At 52.1% G+C, this 26,444-nt stretch overlaps 1 protein-coding gene across 3 annotated transcripts in view; it reads right to left on the bottom strand.

Moving 5' to 3' along the window:
• The window catches only part of PLEKHA6 (pleckstrin homology domain containing A6), a gene marked incomplete at both ends in the record, with an annotated part of 162,927 nt that overhangs the window by 20,769 nt on the left and 115,714 nt on the right, over window positions 1–26,444 (bottom strand). Inside the window, 10 exons of one of the 3 annotated variants that reach the window (XM_080698511.1) lie at window positions 673–741; window positions 1,614–1,694; window positions 5,401–5,454; window positions 6,509–6,595; window positions 7,007–7,523; window positions 8,958–9,440; window positions 11,173–11,315; window positions 14,896–14,996; window positions 21,049–21,121; window positions 21,738–21,842. In XM_080698511.1, the coding sequence (XP_080554637.1) occupies window positions 673–741; window positions 1,614–1,694; window positions 5,401–5,454; window positions 6,509–6,595; window positions 7,007–7,523; window positions 8,958–9,440; window positions 11,173–11,315; window positions 14,896–14,996; window positions 21,049–21,121; window positions 21,738–21,842 (1,713 nt within the window). Of the gene's footprint in view, window positions 1–672; window positions 742–1,613; window positions 1,695–5,400; window positions 5,455–6,508; window positions 6,596–7,006; window positions 7,524–8,957; window positions 9,441–11,172; window positions 11,376–14,895; window positions 14,997–21,048; window positions 21,122–21,737; window positions 21,843–26,444 lie in introns of all 3 variants that reach the window. The other 2 variants (XM_080698512.1, XM_080698513.1) reach the window with 2 other exon arrangements.

Below are 26,444 nucleotides of genomic sequence, written 5' to 3'. Positions count from 1 at the left end.
GCTGGAGCCTCCCCGAGGTTGTGCGGATCCAGCGCCAAGCAGAGCCAGTGCTGATGGGGAGGCAGCTTGGGCCAACCTTCTCTTCAGGAAAGACGTGTGCTTTCTACATTCACACCGGTGTTCATCCATTCCTTCGGTCTATATACCACCTGTTTTGCCCCAACCCATCATTCTCCAAGGTCTCACCTTCCTGTATCCTGTTGGGTCCCATTCTGTAAATAAATCCTAGGTTGCCACCTACTGCTGGTGGGCTCTCCCACCACCTGAAGCTCCCTGAGGTCAGAAGTAGGCCATGTTCCTCATAGGTACCTACAGGTACTCGTGCCATGCTGGATGCAGAGCTGACTGACTGTTTTAACTCCCAACAAGGCCTGTGTGCTGCTCTAAGCAGGCCCAGTGCTGTGGACCAGTGGGCCTGGAGCTCGGTGAAGAAACTCAGAGGCCGCCTAGGAGGTGTGGGCGAGTGAGCGGGAAGCTAGAGGACAGAGGGGCATGAGGAGGAGGCAGTAGAATGTCGTGTTTGTGGTGAGAGAGGACATGAGTCAAATGTATGAAGAGCCACCAGAAGAAAGAGAGATGGACGGAGAAAGAGCCCCCACAGAGGAAGGAGGATGAGGACGACAGCAGGAGGTGGCTGCGGTGGACAGAGGGAGCCGGGAGAGCTGCCCTTACATCCGTATCTTGCTCGTTTAACTTGTAGGTGTGGAGGCCGTCCCGGAACACTTCTGGGTACGGAGGGACCTGCAGGAACACGAGGTCGGTTACTGCGGCAGGGCTGGCGAGGGCCTGTGGGCTGACATCACGACCCTGCTCTGTCCCTGTGGTCCATCACCTCCGCTGCCTTCTGTCCTGGGGACCTGAGCTAATTCTCCGTCCCCCAGCTGGGAAGCCAGTGATGGCTCAGACCAGACTCCGTCACCATTGTCCTTGGCTGAGCTTGGAGAAATCAGGCCTCTGCTGAACTCACGCTCTGGATCTCTTCTCCCCCAGACTCTATGATCTGCTGAAGAGGGTGCAGGGGGTTGAACTGCTGATGGATGACTGATAACAACCCAGGAGAAACGCTGTCAACCCCTTGGCTGTTTATGGGGACAGGTCACAGGGGCAAGGCAGGACCGAGCACTGCAGACATCGGAGAACTGCTGCCCTAGTAGACTGAACACTAATCACAGGCCTCGAGCCTAAATGAAGACTTGCAGGAATCCAGAAGCATCTTGGACTCCGGCTACTACTGCCTAGCCCCGATGACACGGCAGGTGACCACAGCACACTGGATGGTTCTACGTTACACCCCTGATACCCTTATCCCCAACAGTGTCTGTCAAGAAGACGGCAAATATGAATCGGGAGTCATGGACACCGAAAAGCAGGTTTGCAGTCCCCAGCGTGCCATGGGATGTCAGCGCTGGCTCTTTTGATGGTTTGGGAAATGGTCCTTGAACATGAAGAATGGGAGGCGACACGGTGTGCTAGGGGAGGGAGAGCAGGCTGAGCCAGGCCTGGCAGATGAGCAGGTGGGACACAGTGAGCCTCATCCCAGTGGGGTGACCCGACCATGCACAAGCAGCTGAGATGGCGTGGACAGGGACCATGCTGCCAGGCAGAGGTCTTACTTGCATGAAGAGTTGGGCCCTGGGGGAGGAGTTCTCCACCATGCGGTTCACCATACTGATGAAAGTCTCACTCTCACTCATCTGCAGCAGAGGAAGGAACGGACGATTCACACTCAGACCCGCGTCTGGGTTGCTCCCTGCGCCCCCTTCTGCTCGTCTCCAGAAACAGGACAGCGCAGCTCCTCTCAGGGCCTCCAGCGCCCCATGCTCGGCCTCACCATTGCTCACCCCAAGTGCACTTTGTTTCAGGGCCAGCGCTGACACTGCCCTGAAGGAAAGGCCACTGGGGGAACTGGGAGACCACCGGATCCTCGCTGCAGCCCAGAAGAGGCCCAGCCCGGTGACTCCTCCCCAGCAGCCTGCCGGCCGTGGCTCATCCCCACTGGCCAGGGCTAGCATCTCCTTCCCACTCCCCATGCCACTTTGGGGAAAGACCACACAGTTGCAAAAGCTGACTCCCCAAATCGACACTCAACGAAACAAAGGAAGAAGTCCATCTGGAGCCCGTCCCCTGCGTGGCCTGTGCTAATGACCAGCACAGCCCGGTCGCCCCTGCCCTCCCCAGCACTAGTGTAGAAGGACTGCTCAGCACGGTTTCCAGAGCTGGGCTGGCAGCATCCCAGAGGGTCTGGGATGGCACTGAGGAGCAAATAAGGAGGCGGAGGCAAGAGAGCTGCGTTAAAGGGACACCAGATATCGGAAGGCTGCTCTCCACCACACTGTCTTTACATTTCAAGGATCCTAGGGAATATGGAAGGGAAAGTAATTCGCCAAACAAAAAGGAGAGAGATGGGAGGGGCTGGGGAGTAAGACAAAGGAAGGGAGGACAGAGGGAGGGAGGGAGGGAGGGAGGGAGGGCAAACCACCCGAATCAACCAGAAATGCAGTCCTTTCCCCATGAGAGAGGATCAAGAGAGGCCTAGCACAGATGTCCTCGGCTGTGTCCCTTTAACTCTGTTCTACAGCGGAGGTGGGAGAGGACAGAGGGAGGTGAGCAGGAAAAGCTTTTGGGAAGGAAATGTGAACGAGGGGAGGAAGACAGAGCTACATGAGGGAAGATCTTCTGGGGTCTCAGCTTTCTCTGTGGTCTCCCCAATCTTGGTTGGACTCGCTGCCCCCTAAGGCAGCCTTGCTGTGTCCAGGGCCAGCACCGCCACCCCCAACATAGGGCCTGCAGCATTTCAAAAGCCTTTTTCTAGGACCTGTTTTTTCTTCCTCTTTAGCCCAGTTGGGAGTTTTCTCTGTAGAAAAAAGTGTGCTTTAAGAGGATTTCAGAAGAGCACTTGTAATATGGGGCTGAGTTTCTGCAAGAATTAAAAAAATCAACAGGATGCCACCAACCACATCCTTTCTGAAGGTCTAAACTCAAGTCTATCCACATCTTCCTAGACTCTGTGTGTGTGTGTGTGCACGCGTGCACACATGTGTGAGTGTACTGGGAACAAGGCAGATCTACCAACACATCAGGCTTCACAAGGACCAGGGAGGAGACCGAGGCTCTTCCTGAGCCCGCACTGACCTCATCCTTTCCCCACAAGCGGGTCTAACACGAGAGGCGGGACGCGGGCTTCCCTTGCCCGGGCCTGCTCCCACTGTGCTGTGGCTTTGGGGATCTTTGAGCTCATGAGGGCCTCTCCTCTGAGAGGACCCCCGTACACAAGCTGTCTCTGCCGTGTTAGACATTGTGTGAGAAAGGACCTAACCCTGTGCCTGACATGTAGCAAATGGTGTTCAATGAATAGTTTGTCAGTCTTGAGAGGAACAGTGGAGCAGCAGCAGCAGTAGCAGCGATCACTGCTCCACCAGCGTGGGCTTGACGGCTCTCGAACACTTCCCATGTGATGCTCAGTATTACTGAGAGGCACGAAGGGCAATGTCCAGTGTCCATCCTGCCGCTGAGAGAAGAAAACCCAGAGAGACCAAGTGCCCTGCCTAAGGTTTAAAAACATCCTTGTAATGATGGGGCAGGGACTAGGGTGGCAATGTCTGGCTACGTGTGCATTCTCCTGAACACACAAGATTGCCTCTTGAGGGGATTGCCCTTCATCCAGGAGGGGCCTCTGCAAGGTTATTTCTGAAGCCCCTAGGCCAACAGGCCAGTCACTCTGCAAGGGTTGCAGCCTCCAGGAAGAGGCCTGCACTGATTGCATGGACAGAGAGCACGTGGACAGAACAGAGAGCCAGCCACAGGTCACCTGAGGAAGCCTGCTCAGGAGCCTGGAGGCGGGGCACACCGAGCCCTGCTCCTTCCCCTCCAGGGTGCAGCGCTGTGGGTATCAGCAGGTCTCAGTGCCCAAGGTCTTCTACCAGGAGGACCTCAGCGGGACACAGAGGCCCTGGGAGATGAGGGGTCACAGGGCTTGAGACTAAAAGAACACTCAGTGGCAGCTGTGTCCTCCCATTTCAAGTTTGCGGTTCTCTCTGCAATGTTAAGAGCATGAAATCATCCTGATGACGTCTGACTGCAGCTCTGTCCTGTATTAGATGTTTCCTCAGCTACAAACTAGGTCAAAACCTCAGCATTCTGTTCACGCTGTGCTGCTCATGGGCTGTGTGTCCTAGACACCTTATTTAACTTCTCTGTGGCTTTACTTCCCTGGCTGTAAAGGGAGAACAGCAGTAACATCCAGTAGGATTATTATACAGGTTAAATGAGTTAGGATCTGTGTTTTGCTTAGAACGGTGTGAGTCTTGGGAAGAAGCATTCAAATATGATGGCGGCTGCCACTGTTTTTGCTCCTCTTAACATGTCTACCACCCCGGGTTGCCTCCAGAAGACAACGAGGTCTACTTCCAGGTCTTCTGTGGTTTATCACACAGAGATGAACAAAAGAGTACGTGCTCATAGAAATGTCAGCATGATGACCTCAAGCCTGCCTGAATCAAATGAGCATCCCAGCCCCCTCAGCCTCTAAAGGCAAGACAGCAGTTGGGCATGGTGGTGCATGCCTGTACTACTCGTATTTGGCAGGCTGAGACAGGAGAATAGGTTTGAGGTCAGCCTAAGCTGACCTCAAAATAAAAAAGAGGGGAAAAAAAGGCTGGGGGTATAGCTTGGAGGTAGAAGGCTCCTGAGTTCAATCCCCAGTACCAAAAAAGATAGCCAAGGGTCAGAGGCCTGGAGCCAGGGGGCCCAGGCAACCATCTGCTTCGTTCTCATGCAAACCCGCTGCCTGTTCTGCTTGTTCACCTGTCAACCTGGGTGGGTTCCTCTGCCTCTGACTACTACACTGAATTCTCAGAACCATGAGCTGTGTATGCAAAAGAGCTTTGTGGAGGAACTAACAAATAGACTGAGTAGATATGGTTTTCCGAGTCATTCTAAAGCAGCTGTATAGGCCTCAGTTTAAACAGTATGGTATTTAACCTCAACCTGTGGGATATGATATGGTTTTCCAGATTCGTGCTAAACTAAACCCTTAACATCTTAGACCCATACCCAGAGCTTCAGCCTCTCTCTCTCTGTTGCTCTCTCCCAGTCTCCAGCAAAGATGCAAATCCCCACCTGTCCCCTGGGGGCAGTTCCATCTGGGCTGGCTGGAGAACTACAAGGTGGCATTAATTATTCATGTGCCCATTTATTATGCTTCTTTCTGCTGCAAACCCCCAGCTGCCCTAAAGGACTCTGAAGAGGCGGGGTGTGGGGCAGCAAACCAAAACGGAAGCCACTTTGTTGTGTCCTGTTGTACCAACAAAGGCTGCGAAGGAAGGACTGAGGATGAGGAGGCGGGGGAGTGGGGACGGACAGGAGGACGGTGGGATGGTGGGGGGCACCAGCTCTGCCTACCTGCTGGTCCAAATACTCTAGGTTTCTTTGCAACTGAAGATCTAAAAGTTCATCCTACCCGGAGCCCGAGGCCAAGGGGCCAACCAGCAACACAAACAAACAGGAACACACAAAAGAAAACAATGAAAAAAAAAAAGAAGCAAAGCAGTTAAGAGTTAGCTGGGCAAAGACCAGAAGAAGCCTTTCTCTCGGCTCCTGAGGAGTTCTGGGGAGGGGAGGGGACAAGGCTGCAGGTCTTGAAGGCCTTGGGCAGAGGACAGAACCACTCTAGACCCCAGCTTCGCCACCTCTCCTAGGTCTGCTTACCCTCTCTGGGAGTGCTGTGTGCCACCAAAGCAATCTAACCAGCACTTCTCAGCAGCTGTTTCTGAGTTTTCTGGAAAATCAGTTGTTTCTGGTGGGTAGGCTGGCTGTGGGTCAAAGCTATTGAGTTTGGACACCAGTGTGGGTACAGGGGAAGTGGCAGCCCTCCACGCCTGTCCAGGCCCTTGCCAGCTGGCCTCCTGATGCCAAGACATTCCACCCTGAGGTCCCTGAGTTTCTACCCAACCCACCCAAGTAGAACATCTGCGTCTAGTCCTCCAGGCGGAGGCAAATGTTCTCAGGGGACCATACTCCAGGGAGAGATACAAGGAGAAAAAGGAGAGAAAAAGGAGCAGTCATGATGTGGGAGATTTCTTCCTCAATTGTACCATTTGTGCCTCTCCCCAGAAGTGCATTCCAGGCTAAGGACAAATCAACAGCATATGCACTTGTTGGGGGCAGGGGTCTAGAAGCTCTTGTCTTTTGCTAGGAGTCCTAGCCTGACTTCTGGCCCCAGTTCATAGCCCTAGCCCCTTCTCCTGCATGCTGGAGAGAAGAAAGGCGCTAAGGTGGAGATGGCCAGGCTATCACATGCCCTCTCAGGCCTACAGTGGTGACCAGCACCAAACTCTAAACTGGAGCTAGAGTCCTGGCCGGGATGGAGGAGGCATCCAGAGGCTGCTAAGGTCATGTGGGCAAGCATTGGGCACAGAGCATCCCTGGCACCTGCCCCAGCTCAGCTCCACCTTGGGTGGAGGAAAGTGGAGAGGTCCTAGGGTGCAGTGGAGGGGAGGAGAGGACGTACCATCTTATCGTGGACCGTGGGGGATGGTGGGTAGTTGTAGGGGAACAGTCCTGCAGGGACTGGCCGCCTGTCTCCCAGGTAATCATACTGGAAGAGAAAGGGTATTGCAGAGGTGAGAGGGTCTAGCTGGGACATGGGTTTCCCCACCAACTGAAGTTCAAGGTTAGGGACGTCTGTATCAAACTAAAACAAACAGCAGCCCCCTCACAATAATCTGTCCAAGTCCTCAAGAGTGGAAAATACAGATCTTTCTGCCCTCTTATAGACAAAGCAATCGCTGGCACGACCTGGGGACAGGCGCAGAGAACAACGTTCCTATTCAGGGTCCAACCAAGCGATTCCTCAAGGCAGCTCTCCTAGGGACAGAACTGTGAGCCAGTGACTTCCCTGAGCAGATCACTGGTCCTGTGACACAGCCCAGTGGCCCAGATGTCCCAGCTATCCACCTCCTCTCAGCAGCTGGCCTTGGGGGATGAGGGGGGCAGGCTGGAGGCTCACCTTGGGGGAGCTGATGGATCGCCTCATCATGTAGGCGGCAGGGTCGGCATAGATGTCCTCATTGCGGGGCGGCAGGCGCTCAAAGCGGGCGCTGGGTGAGCGGACGGGGGAGTAAATGCGGGCGCGGCTGTAGGAGCCCTGGCTGGGTGAGCGGGGCACCGAGTGGGAGCGGGGCTGCAGAGACAGGCGGCGCAGGGAGCTGGAGGTGGCGTCCAGCTCGTCATAGTAAATCGGCTGCCGGGAAGGGCTGGGGATCCAGACGGTGCTGTCCTGCTGCCCATAGCCAGTGGGCTCCTTCCACTCACGCAGCTGGTATGCAGGGCCACCCCCATTGCGGAAAGAGTGGCGCTTGTCCTCTAGGGCCCAGGGGGGGCTGATCCGATCATAGGCAGGCATGGAGCAGATGCTATCCGGCCGCACCCCTGGTGGGTAGTACTGGTAATCGTCGGGGTACTGGGAGGAGTAGGGCCCATAATAGTCAGGGGCCCTGCGGGACACAGGGTAGAACCTAGAGGGACTGAGGAGAGAGGACATTGCAAGAGGAGATAAACCAGGAATATCTCTACCCATCCACTGTGCCCTAGCCCCACCTTCATGACCTTGAGCCTAGGGCAGGTGCTTGAACAGGTGAGCCTGTTCAGGCTGGCCTTGTGGATACACACAAGAGGCAACGTTCCAGGCAGGAGCCAAGGTTTATTGCAGAGGTATGGGACTGCCCTATCCCCACTTAGCTCCCTGGGCGGGAGACTGCACCACCGGAGCAGTTTTTTTCTCTTTAAAATGAAATGCCCTAGCTGGGCATGGTGGTAAATGCCTATAATCCCAGTACTTTGGAGGTGGAGACAGAAGAATTGTAGGTTCATGGCCAGCACATCAACTTAAGGAGACCCTTGGCAAATTAGCAAGACCCTGTTTCAAAATAAATAAAATGGGGCTGGGGGTGTAGCTCAGAGTTAGAATGTCCCTGGATTCAATCAGGAAGGAAGGAAGGAAGGAAGAGAGAAGGGAGGGAGGGAGGGAAATTAAATGAAACACTCCTATCGGTCATCTCCATCGAATGTGGACCAGTTTATCAGATCCTCAAGGAGAGGCAAGAGGAGAAAAATCTGAGTTTACCGGGCACCTGAAGGAGGAAACAGAGGAGGGAGAAAAATGCAACTTCCTGACTGTATGATCTTGTCAAGACAGAACCAGTAGACTCTAGGAAGTCATCTCTGTAGACTGGATTCTACAGATGCTGGACCAGCTACAGAGAACTACAGCTTGGCCACTAGAGGGCGGATTTCTCCCAGGCCCAAATGCTGTCCATACCCCAGAAAAGGAACTGGCCAACTCACCTGCTACTAGGACCAATCAACTGCTTTGTTTTCTTTTTCTTTTTACTCTCCCCCCCCCCTTTTTTTCCTTTTTGGTACTAGGAATTGAACATAGGGGCAGTCTATCTCTGAGATATAGCCCCACACTTTTTTATTTTTTATTTTGAAACAAGGTTTTGCTAAGGCTGGTCTCAAGCCTGTGATCCTCCTATCTCAGCCTTCCAAGTACTGGGATTACAGGCATGCACTACCATGCCTATGTCCACCTCTGCTCTCGCCAATAATAATGACTTTCAAACAACAGAGCTGCAGACTGAGTTGCTTTGGTGGCTACAGTTGGCTGAAGCAGAGGAGTAGAGGATGTTAAAGCATCTGCAGCATGGATGGATATCCATGGACCAGGACCACTTCGAGGCCCCTCCCTAGGCCTGTCTGACCCCTGGGCTACCCAGCACCTCTGGAGAGACATTGAGGTGTTCTGTGCCTCCTTCTGACAGAAGCAGACAGAGAAAGCAAGAATCAGGGGCAAACCTGGCTTCTAGAAGGTTCTCAGTAGAGGACGTGTCATGGGTTCCAGCCTACATCCTAACCATAACACCACCCCTGCCCGTGTCCTGGCCCCCGCCAGGCCTCACCTCCGAAGGTCTTCAGGTGGGGGCATGCCCCGGCGCAGGTTCACCCACTGCTGGAGCTGGTTCATGGAGCTCTTGCGCTGGGCGATTTTGTCGGGGTTGGTGCGTGGGGGGAAGCTCCGCCGGTGCCCCCCACTCTCGCTGTCCTGAGGGGGGAAAGCTGTGCTCCCCGGCCGGCTTGGAGAGCTGTATGGCCAGCCATTGGGCTGGGAAGGGGGCTCCCCACCCCCGGGGACCCTTGGGCCCTCGGGGTAGGGGCTGCCGGGCTCTGAGGCTGGCTCCGGTCCTGCGGGAATGCCGTTGACTTTCACCAGAGGCTCTTTCTTGACTTCCGGCCTCTCCATCCTCCGCTCCACCTTCTCACAGCCTCGGCCATCACCCTCCCCTCGAGTCTTGGCCTCTGGCTCAGGCTTGGGGAGGCTGTTGTGGGGTGGCTGGTGGTGGTGTTTGCTGGGCAGGATGTTCTCTGAGTCTGACTTCTCAAGGCTGCAGGATGTCAAGGGAGAGGTTGTAAGTGACTTGAACTGATCATGGCATTGGGTGGGGGGTAGCAGACTGAGAAGGAAAAAAGGAGAGAGAGGAATAATCAGGAAGGTAGCAATGGAATCAGGAGGCAGAGACTTCCAATTCTGCTTCCTATATCCCAGACTTTTCCTGCTTGCTCCAGCCTGGGCAATTATTATGCAATGTCCAAAGATCACCCCAGGTCTCTGGCCACTCCCCGCCACTGCCTGCATCAAGCCCAGCCTCCAGCTATCCAAGACCAGCCTCACCTAATCTTGGTCTCCTCTGTCATCTGCCCCTGATATGGCCTCCCCAACTTGGTTGGCATTGCACTGAAGTTTCACAGCAGTCCTAATCCTTAGCAACAGACACTTGTTACAGGTCTGTTCTCTCTCCTACAGAAGGCTACTGAACTTCCATGAATCTTGCTGGCAGAATGGGTATAGCACCACATCCTCTCATGACTGCGTGAGAAGGTACATGGCAGCAGAAGGAGACGCTGCTGCCTGCAAATCCATGGGCACGCAAGTGTGCCAGTTCCCCTCTCCAAAACCTGTTCCTTCCAGGGCTGACCATCCCTTAGAATGTGGGCTCCACCAGGGCAGGAGCATGGCAGACCTTCCTCCCTCGGACTCCTAGCACCTGCTATAGGACCTAACACTTTTATATTCATAGTCCATACTTGTGAGATGAATGAATGAATGAATGAACTGGAAATATACAAAGATGAGATCTCCTGACAGTTTCCTGCTCACAGCTTCCCAAGGCTGACATATTCAAGCATCCTTGTCAAAGCATTGCTGGGTAAACATTCCTAAGACATGTGACTTACTCTACACTGTAAACCCCCTTCTTCTGGATCTCCATTAACACCAGCTCAAGCCCCCCCTCCCCCCGTTAAAGAGGAGGCGGGCGCTGAGACCTCAGGTGACGAGGTTGCCAAGAGCAGCCACGTGCTGAGCGTTTACCATGTGTCCAGCACTTCATATGCACCCCACCTGCCCACACCGGCCCTGTGGGCAGGCTTACAGCTACTGGTTTTCAGGAGAGAAAACAGCACTTTCTCAGTACTTGGGAGGCTGAGACAGGAGGATCGCAGGTTCAAGATCAGTCTCAGCAATTTACTAAGACCCTCAGGAACCTAGTGAGAAACCTGTTTCAAATCAAACAAGCAAAATGGGCTGGAGGTATAGCTTGGAGGTAGAATGCCCCTGGGTTCAATCTCATGTCTGTCTGTCTGTCTGTCTGTCTCTCTCTCTCTCTCTCTCTCACACACACACACACACACACACACACACACACACACACACACACACGAAACTAGGATTCGATTCAGTGAGGTCAGGTCACTTACAATGAAGTCATGCTGTGGCCAAGAGGCCACGCCGTGATTCAAACCCGCATCGTCTTCCTCCAAAAGCTGTGCATTACACACACAAAGCCAAGAAAAACAAGCAAAAGACCTTCACCGTTGGTTCCTGGCCAGGCCCTCCATGGCCTCCCCCAGCTCAGGGAGAAGAGGGGCCAGATGGGGAAAGAACTCCAGACTCTGCAGCCACTTAGCCAGACCCGGGCCGGGTGCAAGGAGATGGGGTTCACACGCTCTCCAGAGGTCCAGCCTGGCACGCCGGGATTGGCACTGGCACAGAGCTGGGCACCTCTTCTGCAGCCTCCTTCCCTCTCCTCACTCCCAAGCCAGGCACCTGGCACTCACCTGTGACGCACAGGCTGGGGCACTGACTTCTGGGCTGGAGGGATCTGCACACGGGCAGCCTCCCCCATGGCCTGGATCCAGGCCTCCTGTTCTTCTGGGCTCTCGGCGCTGAAGAAGTAGGTGCGGACGCCAGCATGCTCAGCCTGTGGAGAGAGGCAGTGCGTGGGACTGGCCCCGGCCTCATCCACCCAGCACACAGTCACCTGTAGGGAGAGGAGACCAACAGGAGGGGCAGTTAGTAGGGCCACACCGGGGCCTGCTGCTCATCCCCTCCCCCCGTAAAGTCAGTAGCCAATGAGGAGGGCAGCCCTTGGCTACCTGGTGCTCCAGCTGGCATCCAGGTACGTGCCTGGGATAGGTGGCCCAGCAGCCAGGGAAGCCTACCTGCCACCCCCCAGGTGATTATCAGCAGGTGGGGCAATTACCGCACCCACGCTCCCCTCCAATTCCACATTTAAGTTGAAAGGCAATTATTTGAGGTCTGGGGGAGATGGCCCCCTGAGCACATGCCAATCTCAGCCCCAGCTTCCTGTGGAGAAGCTGGCCCTGCCACTTCCTCGCGGGGAAGCGGCCAGGTCCCTATCCATGGGCATGCAAGGGCAGGCGCGCACTGGCACAGACGAGCACACTACCTAGTTGGCGGCCGTGAGCAGGCACAGTGGGCAGGAACCCAGAAGAGAGCTCCTGTCAGAGGAGGGGTCCTCACGCGCAGAAGGAGGAGAAGCAGAGAACAGGTCAACCAACACCAGAAGGAGAGACAAACGGTGGACGATGGACGGCGCGGAAGGCAGCACAGGAGCAGGGCGGGGTGGTGGGGACTATTCCCTGTACTCGGCGTCACCACTGGGAAGGACAGCACCCAGCAGCACCTCGCTCAGCCCACCCAGGGGTAGGGCGTGGGAGTGTGCACTACGGGAGTCCCCACGGGGCAGGCAGTGGGGCGGGAGTCCCAGGGCTAATCCCAGCTCTGGGCCGGCCAGCCCTACCACGCAGACCAGACACTTTTCTGCTCTGGCCTTAACTTGCTTCAACTTGATGGGGAGGGTCTTCCTGGTAAAAGTCCAGGCTCTGAGGCCACAAGGAGAAGAGGACACAGGTCTAGATCCTTTCTGGGACCTCAGCATACTCCATGGGTGATATGCTCAATCTCCCCCCAAAAGCAGGTAGCCTGGCTTATCTCACTTATCTAGAGGGATCCAGATATGAGAAACAGTCTCCCGTTCTGGCCTTTGGTGCTAATCCTCGGTGGCTGGGGTTTGGGGTAGGAGAGGGGCAAGGGCTCCTCGTCTAAGTAAGGTCTCTGTTAAGCAGCAACATTAAACCCACATCATTTAAATGCTTTGCCAAACCAAACAGCCATGAGCAAGCTCGCTTGCGCACGCGCTCTCTCTCTCTCCCTCCCTCCCTCCCTCCCTCCCTCCCTCCCTCTCTCTCTCTCTCTCTCTCTCTCTCTGTATATATGTGTGTGGTACTAGGGATTGAACCCAGGGATGTTTTACCTCCAAGCTACACCCTTGTCCCTTTTCTAAAATAATTTGAGACAGGGTCTTTCTCACTACATTGCTGAGGCTGGTCTCAAACCTGCAATCCCCCTGTCTCAGCCTCCCAAGAGCTGGGATGGAGGATGTGCACCCACTCCAGTTTCATGAGGTCCCCTGACTATAAGAAGCCCAGCCTCCCCTCTGCCTTTCTCCAGCCTTGGCATTCTTGCAGACAGAAGCCATTACCCAATGAGGGGCCGGCCGGGCCTCCCTCCTCTGGATCCGGATGGCCGGTCCCCACGCTCTGTCAGAGGGCCCAGCACGAGGGCAGAGCTAAGGCAGGGTGTGGGAGAGGGCAGGAGAGGGGCTGGCAGACAGGGCAGCTGTCTGCGACTTGAGACTGCACCGGAGCAGAGGGGCCAGGTGAGCGCAGAGTAGAGGACTAGCACAGGCAGGTGGGCAGCGTGGGTACTGACCACTTCAGTGAGTGTCCAGGGAGCAGCCTGTGTGTGTGGCTGGCTCTGGGCTCTGGCCACAAGGAAGGCAAAGTCTTGAGCTCACAGTTACACTGAGGACAAAACGTGCCCCCGGAACAAGGAGCGGACACAGGCCCAGGGACAAGTACTTGTGGCGAAGGCAGAGGGCCATTGATGAGGGGCAGGGAGGCGCACTGGCCGAAACCATGAAAGGGGCCGGGGAGCTGGGGGGTGTTGCAGCAGGGGAGGCCCTCCAAGGGTCTGGCAAGGAAGAGGTTAAAGTGTTCGGCTGGGGCTCAGGGCAGGAGTGGCTCCTGACTACTCATTATTTACCATTCAAGAGTTTTGCTTGGTGGCCACAGCAGGACAAGCCTCCTGTCTGTCTCAGCTCCCCTCCCTTCCCTGGGGAAGGGCCACAATTGGAGCCCTTTGTGGGCTACTGAGCACAGCCCTAGAGCCAGGCCTCAAAGGGGCATGCGCGTCCTGGGGGAGGGTACGGATGGGTGCGGGAGCCATCCCGGGGCTCTCTGGCGGGGGTGTGTGCTAGTAATTCCATGACACTATCTGACGCCTGCGGCTGGCACAGTTCCGAGCTGGAGTGTGTCTCTGAGAGGTCTGGGGGGGAGGACAAGACAGGCTGTTTGATTGTGTGTGGGTGTGTGTGTGTATCTGTGTACAGTAGGACTGTTTGTTGTTGGCTAAACAGCCTGTTCCTATTTCCCCAGCTAGGACCTGGCTCCCTGCAGTTAGAGTTTTATTAATTGTTCTTTCCGTTCACACCTCTGGCACACGAGACCCTGGGAGGCTGGAAACCAATTATGTGCCAATTAAGTCCCTCCTTGTCCCTGGCCTGTGTAAGCCGCCCACCTTTTTCCTGTAGCCAGGTTACCAGAATCTGCGGGACAGAAAGGGCCCTGGGAGCTGGAGCACTGGCCTGGTGTGACCCACAGTTCCTACCGCCTGCCACCAGAACTTTGGGTTTTAAGGGTCTTAGATAGCAATTCTCAACTGGGGGAGAGAGGGCTTTGTACTAAGAAAATACACGGGGTGTGCTATACCTTTATATTTGGAAAATGAAAAGGAACCTATGGCTTTTGCATCACAAAGCACAAAAAGGGCATGGGATTTTTATAGTTTTTAATGGGTCATGAATTTTTAAATGTGGAAAAACACTGGCCTAGGTCGAGCCAGCTGCAAGCGCGGTCTTTGTCGGCTGGATCCCCCGGGGTTCTGAGGGAGGGACACGGAGCAGTTCCATTTTCTTGTGTACTTGTTCTCTCCAATTGCTATCTACATAAGGTTTGCAGCTCTGGATCGGAATAAAACTCAACTCCTCCCTTTCACTAAGGACTGAAATTTGAATAAGTCTGACGGGGGGAATGGAGTGTCCAGTTCCCTGAGCCCAAGGCGGGGAGGAAGTCTTTCCAGAAAAGACCCCAGAACCCCACCAGCCTCAGCTCTGCCTCTGCCAAGAGAGATTTCCCAAGGGGCAGGTCTGAGGGCTTAGCAAAAACTGTGGTACCACTGAGGCACACCCCTACTGGCCCACCTAAGTAAGGGGACATGATCCCCAAGAGGAGAGGGTCCCAGCACAGCCTCATCCACATCTCAGTCACCCACCCTGAGCTCAGGAGCCAGTGCCTACTCCCTCCTCCTCCACCACCGCCCAGGACTTCGTGGAGAGATGCTCCTGACCCTGCTCTACTCCGGATGTTTTAGAACAGACCTCTTTCCCCACCTGACCTGGGAGAGGAAGGATGACCAACCTTAAACGTGTGCTTCCGGCTGATGTTGTCAGAGGGCTGCACGGCCGCCACCCGGAAGCTCAGCAGGGGGATGCTGCCCAGGATACTCTCCTCCTTCTCATCTGTCAGGGAGACAGAGGCACAGAGGTGTGTGCGTTCATGAGTGCCCGCCTGCGCCTGTGCAGAGGGAGAGCCAGGGGCAGGTCGGCTCTACAGAAGCAAATATCGGGGAGCACTTGTCGCCACCTACTGCTTGCTGGGCAATCTAGGCTACTACACACACTCTGAGAGGCACTCCCTGGAGTTGGGGGGCGGGGGACCTTACAGACGCTGTTCAGACCTTGAATCAAAGAAGTAAATGAGAGGTCAACTTCTGGGAAGATGGCGACCGAGAAAAGCGGGGCTTAAGAGCCCCACTAACAACCAATCTCCATTACCACAAAATCAACGCCTTTCATAGCCAGAAAACACCATCACCAGAGGGGGAAAAAAAATCACCAGGCTCCAGAGAGAAAGCGGACTGAGAACAGAGCTCAGAGCCACAGAGGAGATAACCGGCATCACGCCCAAGGACGCGGCAGCAGCGCCATACTGCTGGCGGCAGCGGCAAATTCACCGGACGGCTACAGCAAGCCGAGGTGAGCCGCTGCGGAACAGCCAGGCGGGATTTCTCGCCGCAGGTAAAATCTAAAGCTCCCAGTGGCTGAGCTCAGCACACGCCGCAGGGATTCAGAGTGGAAATCAAAACCAAGAGGAGATACGCCAGCCTCACGGCCGAGGGCGTGGCAGCGGCGCCATATTGCCACCGGCGGCAGCAGCAGAGAATTCACCGAATCCAGTACAGCTACATCTGCATACTCAAGAACAGTGAGTCAAAGTGCTGGCCACAGAGGAGAAATCCCAGTACTGTACTCCCTGGGACTTGACCCAGTGGGGGAGGGGCGGTGGCAGAGATATCACACCATAGGAGAACGTGCAACCTGGCACCCCCCACAGTCTAAAGCAGCCTCTATCGACTCTCTGGGTCGGAGACTCTGTGATACAACCCAGTAAAGGAGTAGATACTACAGACTTGAGATCCAGAGCACCTTAAGTGAAGTCATAGTGACCCAAGGGAAGAACCCAGAGAAGGCACAAACTTCCAAAATCATGGGAAAGAGAAATAACACTGGAACAATGAATACCCACAACCCCACAACATCAGAACCCGATAAAACAGAAAATCAGAGATTTCTAGAAGATCAAATCAGGAAAATAACTGTAGAAATAACAGAGGTGCTTCGAAAAAAACTCAGAGAGAGCCAAAAAGAGATAAAGGATGCAATTAATGAAGTAAAGGCCTCAATTCAAAGCACAACCAATTAGACCACATGGAGAACAGAATCTCGCTCTTAGAAGATGAGCAATCCAAAAATGAACACATAGTTTCTAATCTAGAAAAAAATATCCAACAGCAGGAATCTGACACTGAAGAAATATGGGCCCATTTTAAGAGAGCTAACCTAAGAATAATTGGAATAGAGGAGGGAAAAGAAAGTGAAACCAAAGGGATCAACAATCTCTTCAAGGAAGTAATAGCAGAAAATTTTCCAAACATAGAGCAAGAGGTCGATACACAGGTCCAGGAAACTTATAGAACTCCCTTTAGACAGGATCGGAGAAGAGGATCCCCACGCCACATAATTGTCAAAATGACCAATGTGGAAGCCAAGCAGAGAATCTTAAAGGCAACAAAAACAAAGGGCCAAGTGACATTCAGAGGCAAACCAATTAGAATCACTCCAGACTTCCCAAACCAAGTCATGAGAGCCAGAAGGGCTTGGAGTAACATATTCCAAACTCTGAAAGAAAACAACTTCCAGCCAAAAATTTCCTATCCAGCAAAACTTTCTATCAAATTAGATGGAGAAATAAGAAGCTTCCACGACAAACAGAAACTGAAGGAATTTATGTCTTCAAAACCAGCACTAGAGAAAATACTCAAAGAGATTAACTACAAAGAAGAAATAGGTAACACACACCAGAACCAGAGAAACAAGAGTTTCCATCCAACAGACAACTAAGATTGGTTATCTGTGGAGATTCATTATTTATGTTAGTCTTTTACCTATCTCTAAGTTGTATTGTTTGCCTTTATTGTTGTTAATTTTTAGGATTTCTAGTTGTAATATTAATATACCTTCAGATATAGCATTTGGAAATATTTTATCCAATTCTATTAGTAACTGTCAACTCTGTTTACATTGTCTTTGGATATACAATATTTTTTTTATTTTTTAGGGAGTTTGTATACTCTTCTGTTGCCTGTGCCATTGAAATCATATCCAAGAAATCACTGCCAGTTTCAGTGTTGTGAGGTTTTATGACCCAGATTTTCTCCTAAAAGTTTATAGTCTTAAGATTTATATTTAGGTCTTTTATCTATTTTGAGTTAATATTTGTATATGGGATTAGGTAAGGGTCCAACTTTATTCTTTTCCATGTAATTATTATGTTTCAACAATATTTAGTTAAAATATTATTATTTCTACCACCAAATGTTCGTGGAAACCTTGTCAAAAATAACTTGACAATATAGGGAAGAATTTAGCTCTAGGCTTTTATTTAACTCCAATGGTTTATATATCTGCCTTTAGAATAGTACTACACTGTTTCAATTATTGTAGCTTTATATGGTTTGAAATCAGAAAATATATATCTTCTAGCTTTGTTCTTTTTCAAGATCGTTTTGGGTATCTAGAGTCCATATTCCATATTAGGATAGAGTTTTTTTCTGAAAAATAAATATATAAATATATGATAGTTTCACCTAAAAAAATATAAAAAAAATATTCTCTGGTAAGAAAGAAAGTAAAAAGAAATATTGAAATGTTATCTTTAAGTCATCAAAAGCTTGGTATCAGACAAATGAAACTGTTATGTGAGATTATCATTTTTAATTTTGGATAAATTGCTATAATACTAGATGTCAACCACTAAGCCAAGCATGGGAGGGAGGGATGGGGAGAGAATGGGGTGGGGATCGGGTGGGGGCTGACTGGGCGATGTGTGCATGTATGTCTACAAAAGTTTGTATCCCACTATGATGTATGAATACAGTGCACCAATAAAAATAAATAAATTAATTAATTAATTAAAAAAAAAGAAGTAAATGAGAAAGAAGTAACGTCCACCCTCTGGGTGTTTATATGGTAGTGCACAAATAAACAAGCCTGTCACCTTGGTGCTTGGGAGGCTGAGAGAGGGGGATCATGGGTTTGAGGCTAGCCTCAATAACTTTAGCGAGGTTCTCGGAAACTTAGTGAGATCCAGTTTCAAAGGAAAAGTTAAATAAGACTAGGGGTGTGGCTTAGGTGTAGCATACCTCTAGGTTCAACCTATAGCACCATATATTAAAAAAAGTAAATGACACCTGACATTTTGGAGTGCTTACCTTCATTCCCACAAGTAGTATACGTTAGATGCTTTGCTGGACCTGACCCTCTCAAGGACCCCAGGAAGAGGCACTGTTATCACCCCACTGGCAGGTAAGGAAGTTGAGACACAGGGGGGCTACAGAGTTTGCCCAAGTTTGGAATTGGTCTTTAAACTCAAGAAGCCAGGCTCTAAAGCCAGCCTTGACCCCCACCCTATCCATCCTGCCTCACTATTAGACAGGATAATTCTAATAGTACACAGAGCAGGGGGATAAGATAGGTGTGGCGGGTGGACCAGCTCTCCTCTCTGGCTCCTCTGAGTCTTTCTAGGGTCTCCCCAGGCCCCAGCAGAATGCTTTGCTCTTTCCTGCTGCAGACCCTGCTAGGGCCCCATTCCCCACAGGAAAGCCTGCTCCTACACAAGGAGCCCCGGCCCTCTCCTCCCAGGAGCAGGCTCACAATTGTGAACAATTGAGCTGTTACATAATTCATCCTGGATCTGCACAGAGCCTGATGGATTAGCCAGTCGGTCAGGGCCCAGCTGTCAGCAGGAGGCCAGAAAGGGCGCAGTGCCCTGTGGGACAGGCTGGGGAAGAGGGGAGGCTGCAGCAGGACCCTCCCCTCCTCCCCAGGATTGCTACCCATTCCAGGGGCTGGGACCCTGAAAAACCTTCAGCAAAGGTTCAGGAGGAATCCAAGCAGGCTTATACACTTTCACACCTCTGCTTCTCCCCTTCATTCCCACAAGCTACTGGTCTGCGATTCAGCTTCTCAGATGAGCCCTCAGCATGGCGCCAGAGGAAGGGGCAAGCAAAGGAAGAGGGGGGCTTGGGTCTGGGAAACTGAGGCTGCCATCCTCTGGAGCAAAAGGGCCCCTGCCTGGCGGAGCGCAGGCCGCGGTCAGGGGTACTGTGGTCTGGATGCAGTCTGTCCTTGCCAAAGCTCATGTTAAAATGTGATTCCACTGTAGAGTGCTGAGAGGTGGGATTTGGAAGGGAAGGAAGGCCGTCTCCACAGTGGGCCTCTGCCATTAGAAAGCGAGGCTGCCCTCGTGTTTTGCTTTTTCTACACATGCCTGCTTGTCCTTCTGCTTTCCACCTTGAGCTGAAACAGCAGAATCCCTTCCCAGACACCAAGCAGATGCCAGCTCCCTGCTCTGAAACCTCCTGGCCTCCAGAGCCACAAGCCGAAATGAAGCTCTCTCCCTTAAAAATGACCCAGCAGCAGAAAACAGACCAAGCTGGGGAGGTGTCCTGAGACCACCACTCAGTGGGATGACCCCTTTCCAGCTCACCTGCCCCTCCTCTGCCCCTCCATCTGCCCCTACTCTGGAGCCAGGGCAGCCCGCTTCCCGGGGCTCAGCACTGGGGGCTCAGGCCTGGGTAGCTCCTTCTCCCCTAATCCTGGGCTCATCTCTGCAGCCTCTTCCTGATTTCTCTCCTTGGGGTTTGTATAAATATATATATTATTATTATTATTATTATTATTATTATTATTATTATTATTATTATTGTGGTACTGGGGTTCCTGGAAACCCTCCTACCTCTGGGCTACACTCCCAGACCCATTTTATATTTTTATTTGGAAACAAGGTCTCTTAAGCCAGCGCAGCTGGCTTCAAACCGGCGCGATCCTCCTGTCTTCACCTCCCAAGTGTGGGGATTACAAGGGTGCGCCACCACGCCTGGCTCTCCTTGGGGTTCAGCTGGCTGTGACTCAGAGCCCAGGGAAGCAGCAGTCTGGGTGAGGGAGTCAGTGGATACAACCTTTGTTTGCCACAGTTAATGATTCACCAGGCTGCTCCCAAGAGGCCGTAGGACACCAGGCTCCACCACCCTGAGGCGAGGAAGCCCGGCAAGCACCCTGTTTCTGTGTCATTTTACCCCCTCTCCTGGATCCGGAACCTGCTTCCTCTGCTGCTGCAGCCTGACACGATGTCACCACTAACCCACCAGCCCTCACTCATGCCCTCAGCGGCTGCCTTTGTACATACTGCTGTTTACATTTAAAACAACTTCCTAGCCGGGCACCGTGGCACACACCTGAAATTCCAGGACTTGAGAGGTTGAGACAGGAGGATGGCAGTTCAAGGTCAGCAATGTAGTGTTTCTAATAAAAGATAAAATAGATCTAGGATGTGTCAGAGGTAGAATGGCCCTGGGTTCAGTCCTCAGTATCACAAAATAATAACAACCACAACTTTCTAGAGGAAACTACACACTAAAGTTATCAGATCTCTGCCCTCCTCTTTTCTGGGAGGACAGGGATGACTGTGGGGGTGTCAGAGCACAGAAGCCAAGGGGCTATTTGTATATTCGGTATTGACTGAACATTTACTATGCCCAACACACAGTGTGGGTGCTGTGGACTCAGCAGTGAACTGGCAGACATTCCTAGCAGACTGTATGTTCTAGCAGGCCAAGAGGAAGACTAGCACACGAGCCTCAATGGGACCTCCTTGTAATAAATAGTCACCGCTTCTCTCCCCTCTCCCCACGTCACCATCCCTGCAACTGCCTTGCTCCTATGCTATTGCCGACCAGGACACAGAGCTTCAGCAACCTCGTAGCCATTCCACAAAGGCTGCTGAATAGGAACGGAATCCAATGCACGAGTAGATGTGTATCACACCCCACTGGTGCCACGAGCTGTAGTGGGGAGACCTGCCTTCTGATTCCCACCCAAAAAGAGCCCAGGATGAGGCAGGATGGGAGTGGCCCCACCTTGGCCACTCCCGCCAGCCCCCGGGTGAGCTCACCTTTGTAGTAGAAGAGGCAGCGGTCCACCAGGACGAACCAGCGCTTGTTCCATTGCTTCACCCCGGAGCTGGCCTGCGGAACGCGAGGGGAGACGGGCATGAGGGGTGGTGAAGGGGCGTGCCAGGAGGTAGAGGGTGCAGGGAAAAGATGCTGGCTCTGGTGGCGGCTCCTCCTCCCCAGACCTCAGATGCAAGGAGCTGACATTAGAAGATTGCTGGTGGCTTTCCAGTTCTGCCACTCTGAGGTTCGGTGCTTCCCCCGGGGAAGATGAAAAGGGCAAGAGAGATGAGCCAGAAAGAAAAGAGGGGAAGGGCAGGCAAGGACATGGAAAGGATCAGCTAGAGAGCGTTGGTGGAGCCCGGACTTGAAAGAGACACCCCATCCCCATCACTGTGAGACAGACCTGCAGAGAAAGTGCTAGACAGGGAGTTGCTCCAAGGGGGTTGGTGACCCAGCGCATTTCAAACTCACTGCATCTGCTCTGGGATTCCCAAATTTGACACTAATTATTCTATGTGAGTTTAGGGAGATGCTCAACTTCTCTCAGCCTTTATGCAATCAGGAGATTCAATTAACAGAAACAACAGAAGAACCTCCCCCCCCAAATGCATAGACTGCCATGGCACAGAGGAGTCACAAGACTGTGAAGAGTGGCGGTTATGGTGGGCGGAAGGCAGGGCAGCCTCACCTGTTTGAAGAGCCAGCCTGCCTTGGCAACAGGTGCACTAGGGTTCCGCTTCATGGAGTGTGAGCGCTTACCAAAGGCGATGGCTTTGCGGGATGTTCGCGTCGCCTAGGGAGACAGAGAGGGGAGCTGGGCTGATTTCTTCCTTCCTTCTGTTCTGTCTGCAAGGGAGCGCCTCCTGTGAGGAGCTGCGTCCCTCTAGCTGGTCCCTCCGCATGTGAGAGACCCAGGGGTGAGTCTCTGATCTCCTCCTGCACCCTCGAGGGCACGATCTTTCAATTCTTTGGCTGTTTTCCTCGGCTCTAAAATGGATCTCAAAATAACAGTACTACCTGTCTCCTGACTTTTGTTTTGTTTTTATTGGTGCACTGTAATTGTACATCATGTTCAGAGTGATTTGACATACACGCACACCGCGCTTGGTGTGTTTTCCTCTGGATCTCGCCACGCTTCCTTCCCTGCCCTGTACATGTTAGTGAAATTGGTGGTGATACCTTTGTATATAGACATAGCGCTATTTTTAACTATTTCCTTCATCAAAACATCTCATTTCATTCCGGGGGGCTGTTGTTCCCGACTCTCCATACTCCCTTTCCCAGTGCCTTGTGGAATCCATCCAACCATAAGTTCCATCCCAACATCACATCTCCTCCAAATCCTGCTTGTCTAGTGTACAACAGACCGCAGAGAGGGGAGGAGAGATGGGTGTTCTCCTAGTGCCAGGCGGACCGGACACTTTTTTTTTTTTTTGGTACTGGGGACGGAACCCATGGGCATTCTATCTCTGAGCTTATTTTTTATTCTTTTTTTTGAAACAGGGCCTTACTGAGTTGCAAATTGCCTAAGTAAGCTAACGCTGTCCACGAACCATGATCCTTCTGTCTCACCCTCCCAAATGCTGGGATTCCAAGCGTGCGCCACCACGCCCGGCTTTACTGTCATTCTTCCACATCCTGGCAATGGTCTGTTTTCCTAGAAGCACCACTGTCTGACCTCCCACTGCCTTGACCCTTCTCATCACAATCAGCTTCTAGATCATTCCTTTTGAGTCTGGGATTTTTTTTTTTTTTTCTGTACTGGGTATTGAACCCAGGGTGCTCTATGACTGATCTGCATCTCTGGCCCTTTTTATTGAGACAGGGTCTTATTAAGTTGCCTGAGATAGCCTTGAATTTGAGATCCTCCTGCCTTGGTCTCTTGAGTAGCTAGGATTACATGTGTGTGCCTGGCTGAAGTCTAAGGATTTTGGTACCAGATACCCTCCCACCTATCCAGTACCTTAATTTTATACTACTTTGATGTCCTCGACTCTAAAACCCTCTGCGCTCATCCAGCTACTCTTTCCCAGGGCTTCCCTCGGCCTCCATCAGCTCCACATGCCTCCTTCCCACGGTCATCTTCCATCCTAGATCCCCCACCTCAGGTCACTACATCCCATCCTTTTCAGCTTCCTCCCCCCCCCCCATTACTTAACACAAGTTTTTCTTTTTACTTCACAAAGATCCTTAGCTCCTTGACTCTTCCCTTTTTTTCTGGACTCAGCATCATCCCCTGGTTTTCCTTATTTCTTTCCAAACCAAGACTCAAAACTTCATGCATCTTTTCTCTACTTCATCTTCTCTGAAACTCAGTATTCCAAATTAATCAAATTACCCTCTCTCCCTCCCTGTATTCGCACTCAGAATATGGTATTGCTGGAGGAAAAAAAAATCCCACTGCAGTACAGACAAGGTCACTGCAAACCCCACAGTCCCTGGCCCCAGCTGGGCTGAAATGGGACAGCCACTCTGCCTCCCCATCCTCCCAAGGCCTCCAGCCTCCAGCCTCGCCCTCCCTACACATGGTCCCTGCCACAGAGGATACAGAACTGATTGGACATGCACATCCTCAATTTCACACCCTTTTACCTAGAAAATTACTGCTCTCACCACTATCTTTGCCTCTTTCCCTCCAATGTCAAAAGAAGAGAGGCTGCCCCCTCTCCAAAGTTAACCCTTCTGACACGCCATCTCTGAGACTTGGCCTCGGTGCCCGCCTCCCCGGTGTCCCCTGCTGCTGGCCTCCTCGGTTTCTCCACCTGATAGCATCTCTCAAACCCCCACATGCCCCTGCAGCCCCACTCCATCCTGTTAGGCAGCACGCACCCTCCCATTTTCTTGAGGGCGAGGCTGCTGAGGAGCGTCCACTATCCTCTCCTCCTCTGACTCCAGAGCTGCCTCTACCTCCTGGCTCTCGTAATGACATTGGATAATGGCCACTCGGCCCCCGACCCCTCTAAAGAAGTGATGGTACTTTCTATCCTTCCCGGCACCCTTCTTTTGGCCCTGCCACATGCCTGTTCTCTCAATACCTCTGCCCCTGGCCACTCCTTCTCAGTCTCCTTCATTCTAAGTGTTGATAGACCTCAATCAAAACTTTATTGTTGCCGGGCATGGTGGCGCACGCTTATAATCCCTGCGCTTGGGAGGCTGAGACAGGAGGATGGCACAGGTTCAAAGCCAGCCTCAGCTACTTAGTGAGGCTCTCAGCAACTTAGTGAGACCCTGTTTCCAAATAAAATATAAAAATAGGTCTGGGAGTATAGCCCAGAAGTAGAAAGCCTCTGGGTCCCACCTCCAGTACCACCAAAAAAAACCAAAAAAAAAAAAAAAAAACTTTATCGTCTTAGGAGTTTTTCGTATGTGTTGCCTTGTGCGTGCTGGGCAGATGCTCTCCACTGAGCTACACCACAGCCCTCGAGTTTTCTTATCACACGTCACACCTGGGTAAGTTCATCTATATCCACTGCTTCAACTACCAGCAACATGATGATTGCTACATGATCAAGACTGAGGGCCTCTCTTGTACCTCTAGTCCATTTATGACTGGTTGTCCAACCAGGGTTAAATAAGTGCCACGTCAAACGCATTCTCCTTCTACCCAAACCTGTTGCTCTGCGTTCCTCACCTTGGTGAGTGGTGCTTTGATCCACCCAGCCACCCACATCGGAACTGAGATGCCTCACACTCTTCCCGCCTTCGTCTGCTCCTTTCCACAGTCATGATAGATGGCTGAAGAATCTGTCTTCTTTATTGTTACTGTTTTTGTAGTCCTGGGCATGGAACCCAAGGCCTGGTACATGCTAGACAAGATTTCCCCCAACTTTATTCTATCTTTTCTTTTTCTCCCCTCTGGTACTGGGTATTGAACCTGGGGCACTCGACCACTGAACTACAGTCCCAGCCATTTTCATTTTTTATTTTGAGACAGGGTCTTGCTAAGTGGCACAGGCTAGATTCAAACCTGCGATCCTCTTGCCTCAGCCACCCCGAGTCATCTGTCTTATAGGTGTGCACTACCAGGCCCAGCCTATCTTGGGGGCCTCAACTCTCTTGCTTCTTCTCCACTCTTGTCCTTTAAGTCCTCATCTCTTCTTGCAGTCCGTCCTGGGTGATAAACTTAGGTGATTTTGGGGGGGTGTTTTTGTTCTTGTAGTACCGGGTGTTGAACCCAGGGGCATTCTACCTCTGAGCTACACCCTTAGCCTTATTTTATTTATTATTTTAAAATAGGGTCTCACTAAGCCAGGCGTAGTGGTGCATGCTTATAATCCCAGTGCTTGGGAGGCTGAGACAGGAGAATCGCACAGGTTCAAAGCCAGCCTCACCTACTTAGTGAGGCTCTCAGTAACAGTGAGACCGTTTCCAAATAAAGTATAAAATAGGTCTGGGAGTATAGCCTGGAGGTAGAAAAGCCCCTGGCTTCCACCCCCAGTACCACCAAAACAACAACAACAACAACAACAACAACAACAACAACACACACACACACACACACACACACACACACAAAACAAAAGCAGGGTCTCACTAAGTTGTGCAGGGCCTCACTAGCTTACTAAAGCTGATCTTGAGCTTGCAACCATCCTGTCTCAGCCTCCCAAATACCTGGATCACAAGCATGCAGACACCAGGTTCTAGGTGACTTTTCTAAAATGCATATAATCTTATCACTCTCTTACTTAAAATGCCTTACTAGCTCTTGTTACTTAGGAAAGGGTTCAGATTTCTCGGCAGAGCACAAGTGAGAGCCTATGAGATCTGGCCAGATCAGGACCCATCCTCCACCCGTCAGCACCTGGCTCGCCTCTGGCCCTCCCTGTGTTGTTCACCACTCTCCCTTGCTCCCCCATGGAGGAAGGCCCCTCCCTTCTCCACCAGCAACTCCCAGCCCATCCTCTAAAGTCCAGCATAGGATCTCCCTCCTCTACAAAACCTCCCTAACTCACCTGAGCAGTTATCGACTCCCATCCCTCTGGTCGTGTGTATAGTCTAAACCTGTCGCACTGCAATGTAACTGCTGGCTTTCTGTCTCCTCCACTACACAGGTGAGCTTTTCGCAGGAGAAAATTTCTGCTTTGTTCATCTGTGCATCCCCAGAGCCGGCAAGGTGCCCAGCCATGATAGGCACTGAGCGTATATACTTATAGACAGAAGGAAAGAAGAACTTGGGCTTTGTTATGAAGTACCCCCACAACGAGGAAATAAGGTGCTTTTCTGGACACTACTAGGATACATTCACGGATCGTGGCTGAGATTCACCATCTAAAGTCATCTACCTCCTGAGGATGTGGGAATCCAGAAATCCTTCCCTCCTCTCTCAGTGTCTCATCTCCATGTTCTCACCTCCTCTCAGCGGCCCAGCAGCTGCTCCCATAGCTTGCCCCGCAGC

The sequence above is a fragment of the Muscardinus avellanarius genome (assembly GCF_963383645.1).
Source record: "Muscardinus avellanarius genome assembly, chromosome: 7".
NCBI lineage: Eukaryota > Metazoa > Chordata > Mammalia > Rodentia > Gliridae > Muscardinus > Muscardinus avellanarius.
The sequence above is the reverse complement of the archived record's forward strand: the minus strand, read 5'-3'. Positions and strand labels throughout refer to the sequence as shown.